This window comes from Dipodomys merriami, unplaced genomic scaffold, assembly GCF_024711535.1.
Source record: "Dipodomys merriami isolate MVZ:Mamm:240054 unplaced genomic scaffold, mDipMer1.0.p SCAF_524, whole genome shotgun sequence".
In the NCBI taxonomy this organism is placed as follows: Eukaryota; Metazoa; Chordata; class Mammalia; order Rodentia; family Heteromyidae; genus Dipodomys; species Dipodomys merriami.
The window spans coordinates 559,829-569,239 of record NW_027206096.1 but is presented as its reverse complement, the minus strand read 5'-3'; the positions used below and the strand labels follow the sequence as shown (position 1 = coordinate 569,239).

The 9,411-nt window shown below is 47.0% G+C and overlaps 1 protein-coding gene across 1 annotated transcript in view; it reads left to right on the top strand.

The window, feature by feature from the left end:
* The first annotated feature begins 1,485 nt into the window (after positions 1 to 1,485).
* The window catches only part of LOC138811397 (14-3-3 protein theta), a 31,700-nt gene continuing 23,774 nt past the window's right edge, over positions 1,486 to 9,411 (top strand). Inside the window, exons 1-2 of the mRNA XM_069999133.1 lie at positions 1,486 to 1,592; positions 2,040 to 2,399. Of these exons, the coding sequence (XP_069855234.1) occupies positions 2,106 to 2,399 (294 nt within the window). The 5' untranslated portion in view covers positions 1,486 to 1,592; positions 2,040 to 2,105. The remainder of the gene's footprint in view (positions 1,593 to 2,039; positions 2,400 to 9,411) is intronic.

Below are 9,411 nucleotides of genomic sequence, written 5' to 3'. Positions count from 1 at the left end.
ATTCATTCTTGCCTGTGGCATTCATTCATTGCCTTTCTGTGATCCTCTGGATGAGCTGGAATGGGAATCAGCAGCCTGAGCCCAGGTGACAATTTTCATCACACTGGCAGGACAGACACCTTAATTGTGTCTTAGCTGGGGGTGGGGGAGAACTGAAGTAGAGCCAAGGAGAAGGGAATGGCTTAAAAAAAGAAAAATCCTAGAGATGACCAGACTACAGACATCTGGGGCAAGGGTGTTCATTATGAAGACAAAATCTAAACATCTAGGGGCAGAAGTTTTGTATTACAAGTGTCCTGATAAACATAAAACTAGGATTTTTAAAAAAAAGAGTATACATTTATTATGATGTGAAAAAAAATTTTTTTTTTTTGCCAGTCTTGGGGCTTGAATTCAGGGCCTGACCTTTGGTGCTTAAGGTTAGTGCTCTACCACTTGAGCCACAGAGCCACTTCCCGCTTTTTCGGAGTGGTTTATTGGAGATAGGAGTCTCACCGACTTTCCTGCCCGGGCTGGCTTGGAACCGTGATCCTCAGATCTCAGCCTCCTGAGTAGCTAGGATGACAGGTGTGAGCCCCCAGCGCCCAGAAGAAATCTATTTTAGATGCATAACCCACAACGGTAGGATCGAAATATAAGGTGTGTTTTGGGGGCTGGGGTTGCAGCTCAGTGGTGGTGCACGAGGCCCTGGGTTCGAGTCTCCTGTAACTCGGGGGGGGGGGAGCGGGTTGGGGTAGGTGGTAAATCATACCTTGTTTTTGGCCAGATCATGCTTGAAGGCATCTTCCATTTTAAAGGACAGAGGCACAGACCTGGCCGGATCTAGTGGGTTCTACCTCTCCACAAGGACATTTCTGGTTTGGGGTCCCTGTGGGGGAGCTGACGTCACAGCCCTCTCCCCGGGCGCCGAATCCCCCCCTGCAGCCGGGGTGGGGCCGTTCCGAGCCCGCAGCCCCCGGGCGACGTCGCTGCCGGCCCGGTGCAGCGTCGCGGGCGGGCTGCAAACCGTTGTCACCAGCAGGCAGGGGCAGGGGGGTGGGGAGAACGGCGCCGGTGCATCGCGGGGGGCCCGTCGAGTCACCCTCCCGAGTCCAGCCTCGGCCGGTCCGCCCGGGGCCGCGGCCCGCCGCCCACGAGCCTCGGCGGCCGCGGGACACCCCGCCGCGCCTCGGAGGTCGCGCGCGCCTCCCGGTCTCGTGCCGCACCCACAAGTGCCCGGGCGGCGGGGAGGATGAGGGGAGTTGGTAACAGCATCTCCATGGCAACAGTGACGTCCATTTACCCTGGATCTAATTGGAGGAAACCCCGTGGCCGAAGCCGCAGCCTGACGGTCAACCGAACTTGCCCAAGCCGACCCACCCTCCTAGCCTCCGCTTTCCCCTCCCGCCCCGCCCCTGGCGCCCCCTTCCGCGCGCTCGGTCCTGATTGGCTAGAGGGGGGCAGGAGGCGGGACTCTTGACGGCAACGCCGCGCACCATTGGGCAGCGGTCCGCCGCTCGGCTCCGGGGTAGGCTGCTACGGGAGGGTCCTCAGCTAAAGCCAAAAGCAGATCAAAGTGGTGGGACTCGCGTCGCGGCCGCGGTGACTGGAAGGTGAGTACCCGCGGCGGCCCGCAGGTGTCGTCCGGCCGGCGCGAGGGCCCGGCGGGCAGGGGCGGGGGCGGGGGGCGCGACCCTCCGGGGTGGCCGGCCACCGGTCCGGCGCGCCTCCCGGGGCCGGCTCCCGGCGGGAAGGTGCGGAGCCCCGCGGCCGCTTCCATCTTGGCCCGGCCGAGCGGGGCGGGGGGGTGGTGGCGGGGGTGTGACGGCCGCGGCGCGTTCGCGGCCCGGGTCCCGGCTTCCGCCTCCCGGGCTGCGGCCCTGCGCCTCTCCCGGGCGCCTGGCGCGGACGGGCGGGGACGGGGCCGGGGTGGGAGGGGGGACGGGAGCGGGCCGCGTGTGCGGGGAGACAAAGCGGGCGGCGGGCCGCATTGTCTGACGCGCTCCCCTCCTCCTTTTTGTCCTCGCCGGCGCCGCCCCGCCCCGCCCCGCCCCGCGCAGCTCTCGAGGCGGACTCCTCCGATCCGGGTCGCCGCTCGCCCTCGCCCGCCCGCGGTCCCCCGCGCCATGGAGAAGACCGAGCTCATCCAGAAGGCCAAGCTGGCCGAGCAGGCCGAGCGCTACGACGACATGGCCACCTGCATGAAAGCCGTGACCGAGCAGGGCGCCGAGCTGTCCAACGAGGAGCGCAACCTGCTCTCGGTGGCCTACAAGAACGTGGTCGGGGGCCGCCGGTCCGCCTGGAGGGTCATCTCGAGCATCGAGCAGAAGACCGACACCTCCGACAAGAAGTTGCAGCTGATCAAGGACTATCGGGAGAAAGTGGAGTCGGAGCTGAGGTCCATCTGCACCACCGTCCTGGTGAGTCCCGCGCCGGCCCCCGGCCGGCCGGAGCCGGGGTCCCTTTTGTGTGACGCCCTTTCCTGGACAGTTCCGGGGCGGGTTTGCCAAAGGGAGCCCTGCCCGCCAGCCTTCCAGTGTAGGCAGCAGTAGTCTCCTGACTGGGTTGTTAAAACTTTGAAGCTTGTAAGTAGGTTGACACGAGATTGAAATTCACCACCTGGGGTGGGAGACTGGGGGTCCCAGAGCTGTTATTCCTGTAAACGTATCTAATCGATAACGAATTTACGGCTTTGCCGCAGAGGAGAGAAGCGAGGAGGGTCCTTCTTTCCTTTTTTGTTTTTAAATTAGTGTTGGGGCTTGAAGCCAGGGCTTCACTCGTGCTCTTGCTTGCCTGTCTTGCTCCAGGATGGCACCGTTTGAGCCACATCTCCACTTCCAGTTGTTTGTTTGTTTTGTGTGTATTTTCTGCTTAGAATAGTCTCCTGGGCATACGTGGCCTGGCCTTAGGCCTGGGATCCTAAGATCTCAGCCGTCCAAGTAGCTATGAATACAGGCGTGAGCCACCATGCCTTGCTTGGGGACTTTTTTTTTTTTTTTTTTTTTACTAGCTTTAAGTAGTTGTACAAAGAAATTCCCATTCAACAGAACAGTATAAGAATACAAGCTGTCTGACAACATTGTCACCCATCGCTCTTAACTGGGGACTTTTTTGATAAGAACTTCTGCTGGAGGTTTCCTCCCAAACCTGGTAATGGAAAATCTCAACAGTAGCAGTATCTGTTTAGCTTTCTTTTTCTCTGTTAAGAACGGAAGGGGGAGGACGGAGAAGAGGGGAGTTGTGAATGTGAAAAGGACACAGCCCAGTCTGAAGAACAGAATGTCCTGGTCATTTTCAGGATTGAATAACATTCTCTTGCTATTACATTGCTACATTTAGACCCAAATGAATTGTGCTGAATTGAGTTCCTTTCTGGTGTGGAGTAGGCAAAAGATAATCTTTCCAGGTTTTGAGCTGTCCACTTTGAGCCAGGGTGACTGGCTGTTGGGTGGAGTAGGCGGCTGCTGTGATTCCCGTTCTTAGAATGTTTTTAGCTTTGTCATTGCAAAGACCTTTTGGTCAATAAAATTAAGTTAAAATTTTTTGCAGAGTTCATGATATTGTGGAGATTTATTAAATGTTTCAATACTGGAAGAGATGTGTGGATGAATACTTACATACAAGTTTCTCTTGCTTTGCACACCACTTTCCAAAGGCGTATATGATTTTGACATATTTTAATCCACGTTGTATTTTAGATGTGCTTTAAAAAAACACGCTAAAATAAACTGGTGATCTTTTTCAAAAAAATAGAAAATTTCCTCCTAACTTCTTTGGTAGAACCAGGAATGTTTTTATCCTCTTGGAAAAAACTTTTAAAAAATTGTACAATTTTTCTTGTATAAATACAGGAGATCTGAAAATCACAGCTAACAGAAAAACTACACCCGGTCAAAGAGCAAAAAAGCAAAGCAGATACTGTGTAGTGAAGTGGATGGAGAAAAAACTTCATTGAGACTACTGTTGCTTTATGAGGGAGGGACTCTCTTATATTCTTAGCTTCCAGTCCCTGCTTGGCACAGAGAAGACACTTAAGAACACTTTTATTTGAATTGCTTGTATTCATTCAATAGATCTGTCAATTGAAAATGATTCTAGACATCAGTAACATCTAATGGTTATTGACAGCGTTGTCTGTTGTCAAGGGAAGATGTGTAAGAATTCTATATGCTGAAAATGTTTTCTAAATGTGTACTACTTTTTGAGGATTCAGCATATTGCAACTGTTTTTGTTGTTTGTGGTTTGTTAGGTACCCTGAACAGTTCAAGTTAATTCGGTGAAGGGAATGTTCATTTTATTTTATTTTGTGGCTCTTACACATTTTTCTTTTTTCTTTCTTTCTTTTTTTTTTTTTTTTTTTTTGTTGGTTGTGGGGCCTGCACTCTGGGCCTGGGCGCTGTCCCTCAGCTCTTCAGCTCGAGGTTAGCGCTCTACCACTTGATCCATATCTCCACTTCTGTTTTTTTCTGCTTACGTGGTACTGAGGAATCGAACCTAGGGCCTCATGCATGCAAGGCAAGCACTCTTCCACTGAGCCACCTTCCTAGCCAGCTCTTACACATTTTTTTGTTTGTTTGTTTTTTGTTTTTGGTCCAGTCGTGGGGCCTGAACTCAGCCTGGGCGCTGTCCCTCAGCTCTTCAGCTCAAGGCTAGCACTCTACCACTTGAGCCACAGCACCACTTCCGGCTTTTTTCTTTTTGCTTATGTGGTGCTGCTGAATGGAACCCAGGGCCTCATGCATGCAAGGCAAGCGCTCTACCACTGAGCCACCTTCCCAGCCCTCTTACACATTTTTATAATGACAAGTGGTGGAGAGTTTTGCTTCATTGGTACGTGGTTTGAGAGAGACTCCAGGCATACTAGGATAGATGAACCAATTTTAATAAGCAAGAACCCCTGAAATTAGGACAGCCTTTTTTATTTTAATTCCAAGAAGAGGTTTTGAGACACTAATGCATAAATTAAATTTTTATTGGTGCAGTGGCTTATGAGACTTGTTTTGGCTTGATGGTCAGCCTATAAAAACTATCTTGGGAAAGTACATCTTCAGGTTGGCAATGACATTTGTGAGCTTGGGCTTTGGTCAGTCACTCTGCTAAGCAGTGTAGAACAAAGCGGAGAACCATTGCTTTTGCTGTCCAGTAATTTATAATATATAGTGCATTTGTGAAGTATGCAGTCATAAATTATGCAAGATAATTCCCATAAGATGGTTATGAACCAACTACTATGTAGTTTGAATGAAACAGCCCGGGGAAGACTTCATAGAAATCCTGGCTTTGCGGTGAGCCTTGAGAGAAAGGTTAGGAGGGGTCCCTCAGTACTTTAGGTATTCAGGTCAGGATTTGTTCACAACAGCCTGTCAGTGTGACTGGAGCAGAGTCCGTAGAGTGAAGGCAGAGAAAAGGTTGGAGAGGAAAGGGAGAATCACCATCGTTGATAGAGGAGGGCGGTTTTCCTCATTTGCTTGGTAGGTGTAGACAGTTGATCAGGATGCTTTGAATGGTATAGACAGAGCTACATCTGTAATCTGAACTACAGATAAGAAAGCGGTAGACTAGTAAACAAGAATCTGATTGGCAGATTTTAATTAATTTTTGTGCTGCTGGGATAGAACGTAGGTCTTGCTCATACTAGGTAAGTGCTTTGAGCTACATTTGAAGCTCTAAATGCCCTGTCCCTTTGTCAGATAGGAATTAATCTTGAAAAAGAAAAAAAATGCAAGTTTCTCAAAATACACACTAAAATGGGATTTTCTTCTTTTCTTCTTTGGAAGATAGGAAGAAGAATTTGGTATGGAAGAAGTAGGTAAGACCGATTTGGTTATAGAATACTAGACTAGTCAGCCAAATTTTTTAAAATATAAAATAGTCTCATTCTCATTTTCCTTCTTTCTCTTTTATGGGATATTTTGGAATTAGGATTATTTTGTCCATTTATTAAAAATGTACAAGATGGTGAGTTCGAGAATTGTTGTTGAGTAACTGTGGAATCAAACAAAAAAAATACTAAAATGCTGAAAGTTGGATATCTGTTAGCTCATACTTATAATCCTAACTGCTCCAGAGGCTAAAATCTGAGAATCACTATTTGAAGCCAGTTAACCAGCAAAAAGCTGGAAGTGGAGCTCAAGCCGTAGAGTGCTAGTTTTGGGTAAAAGAAGCTCAAGGACAGCTCCTAGGGCCTGAGTTCAGACCCCAGGACAGGTGGCTCATACTTATAATCCTAGCTACTCAGGAGGCTGACATCTGAGGATAGTCTTTCAAGTTTAGCCAGGGCAGAAAGTCTGTAAGACTCTTAATCTTCAATTAACCACCAGAAAATTGCCAGAAAAATGAAACAAAGCAACAAAAAAAATGGCACTGTGGCTCAAAGTGGTAGACTACTATCCTTGAGTGGGAAAAGCTCAGGGTCAGTGCCCAGGCCCTGAGTTCAAGCCCCATTAGAGACAAAAAAAAAAAAAAAAAAAAGGCAGAGGGAATTAACACCAAAATGGCTAAAGCCAAACTCTTACCTGAAATCTGAGAGAAGTTACAGGTTTTACTAGGTTGTCTGTTTCTCAGTGTCATTTATACAACCAGAGGACTCTTCAATTGTTGTACTTAGGGGCTACTCTACAGATCGAAGCATCTATTAGCAAAAGACACATGAAATGTTACATGTTTTATCACTCCTTCCTTCATTGGTGACTTTACTGAGTGTTGGGAAGAACAGATAAAGGGCGTGTGTCAAATACTTGGGAATCATAAACAACTTGAATTTGTGAAGTAAAGGCCCTTTGGGACTTGGGAACACAATCAGTCATTTACAAAGTCTATGACCTTGAAGTAAGAACTTATGGGCTATGTACAAAATAACTAATCTCGGTCAACATTGTTTTATCATCTTGTAGACTAATTTTGGTAGACAGATTTCAGCTGCTTCAACTGTAGTGCATAAAGAGTTTCACAATTAAAGTCTGTATTACAATTTTGTAAAAATAAGGATCATTCAGAGCCAAGTGCCAAGGTCAGCAATTGAGACTAAGGCAGAAGGACCGAGAGTTTGTTTTCAAAACACACAGAAAAGTAGTGGTCACTTAAGCTGTCATGGTGACACAGACTTGTAAGCATAGCATTTGGGAGGCTGAAGCAGGAGAAACTACAGTTTGAAGCCAGCCTGGGCTTACATACTGAATGTCAAAAGTGGGGGAAATGAATCCCTTAATATAGTACTTAGTGAATCTCTGAAAGTTTCTATAGTTGTAAATTGCAAAAGCTGTGTAATGTTTTAGTAATATGTTTAAATCTAAGCATTCTGAGATTGAGTCGAGATGATAGTCAATTTGTGGTTTTCTTTTTTTTTTTGGTTGGTCGTGGAGCCTGAACTCTGGGCCTGGTCAGTGTCCCTCAGCTCTTCAGCTCAAGGCTAGCACTCTACCACTTGAACCATAGCGCCACTTCCAGCATTTTTTTTTCTGCTTATGTGGTGCTGAGGAATCGAACCCAGGGCCTCATGCATGCCAGGCAAGCACTCTACCACTGAGCCAACTTTCCAGCCCCTTGATAGTCAATTAAATCTTACTGTGATTTTATTGGCATAATGGAAAAGTATGAGCTCTGAATTATTTATTTATTTTTTGTCGGTTGCGGGACTTGAACTCTGGGCGTGGGCGCTGTCCCTTCGCTCTTCAGCTCAGGGCAAGTTCTCTACCGCTTGAGCTACAGTACCACTTCCATCTTTTTTTTCTAGTGGTTTATTGGAGATAAGAGTCTCACGGACTGGGCTGGCTTTGAACCGCAATCCTCAGATCTCAGCCTCCTAAGTAGCTAGGATTACAGGCGTGAGCCACTGGCACCAGGCTTGGGCTCTGAATTTTGAGTTATTGTTTCTATTTTAAAGTTGAGGAAACTGATACGAAGGAAGTAAATGACTTGATTAAGATCACAAACTGTATTTGAGCTCAAGTTATGTGATGTGATGAAATGAATGAAACCCAAGTTAAATGAATGAAATGATGAGTGAAACCATGAAATACATGGTTGCTGACTTAAGACCAGATTATGACTCTCTTTTGGAGTATTTGTGCTCTTAGAAACCAAGGAATTTTTTGTTTGTTTGTTTCTATTTTTCTTTTTAAGAGTGAAATGGAGGGTTGGGAGTTGATACTCAGTAGTACACTTGCCTAGCATACCCAAGTATCTGGATTCAGGGAGGAAGGGGGAGTGGAAGGAAGAAAGGAAAAAAAAAAGTGTGAAGTTATATCAGTATTTCTCAACTAGATGATTCTACCCACTTTGCCTCCCCGGGGGATTTTTTTTTTTTTTTTTTTTTTTTGGATCCGGTCATGGGGCCTGAACTTGGCCTGGGCACTGTCCTGAGCTCTTCAGCTCAAGGCTAGCGCTCTACCACTTGAGCCATAGCGCCACTTCCGGCTTTATTTTCTTTTTGCTTATGTGGTGCTGGGGAATCGAACCAGGGCCTTATGCATGCAAGGCAAGCGCTCTGCCACTGAGCCACCTTCCCAGCCCCCCCCTGGGAATTTTTGACAACATCTGGTTGTCAAGGCTTGGAAGTAGGAGGAATGCTGGGTGTGTATTGTTATTATAGCTTCTGGTCAGAGGCCTGAATGCTACTTTGCATCATCTAATACACTACCACTGGCCACTTGCCCCCAACATTACCCAGCTGCTAAAACCAAAATTGAGAAGCCTTGTTGTAAAATGAGACTGTTAGCTTGTACCGAATTACATGGTACCTTGTCTGTTGGGTTATGTTGGCATCTTGCCTGCCTTCTTTGTTTAGACTAGACATTTTTTACCCTTGTCACCATTATGTGCCTGCTAGCTAACTCTAGCTCATCTTACTGAAATTTACTTTGAGGGCTCTGTATTTTCATAATTGCTTCTAAAGCCCTGTGATTTGCTTGGGGTCAGCCTAGCCAAAACGCTCTTGAGACCCCATCCCAACCAAGTAGGCATAGTGGCATGTACCTGTCATTCCAGCAACATAGGAAGCATAAATAGGAGGATTGAGGTTCAGGCTGGCTTAGGCAGAAATTGAGACTGACCAAACTATATTAGTAAGATGAAGTGAAAACCGAGCTGCAGATATTTCTCCCTCCTTCCTAACTGCCACTAATATCTTGGTATATGGACTCCAGGCTTTTAACACTGTGCTGAGTGTTTATTGAATATAGAAGTTTGAAGCAATTTTCCCTATTATAAACAGTATTGAGAAAGACATCTGTTGTATGCTTTATGTCAGGATGTTCTTAATAAGTGCATTTTTGTTTTTGTTTTTTTAACAGGACCACAGTGAACTTTACTACCTTCTTAACTATCTTTTCATTGTTATTATAAATGTGATGTTCAGAGGAGTTACAGTTACATAAGTCAGGTAATGAGTACATTTCTTTTTGGACAGTGTCACCCCTTCACTGTCTCCCAGC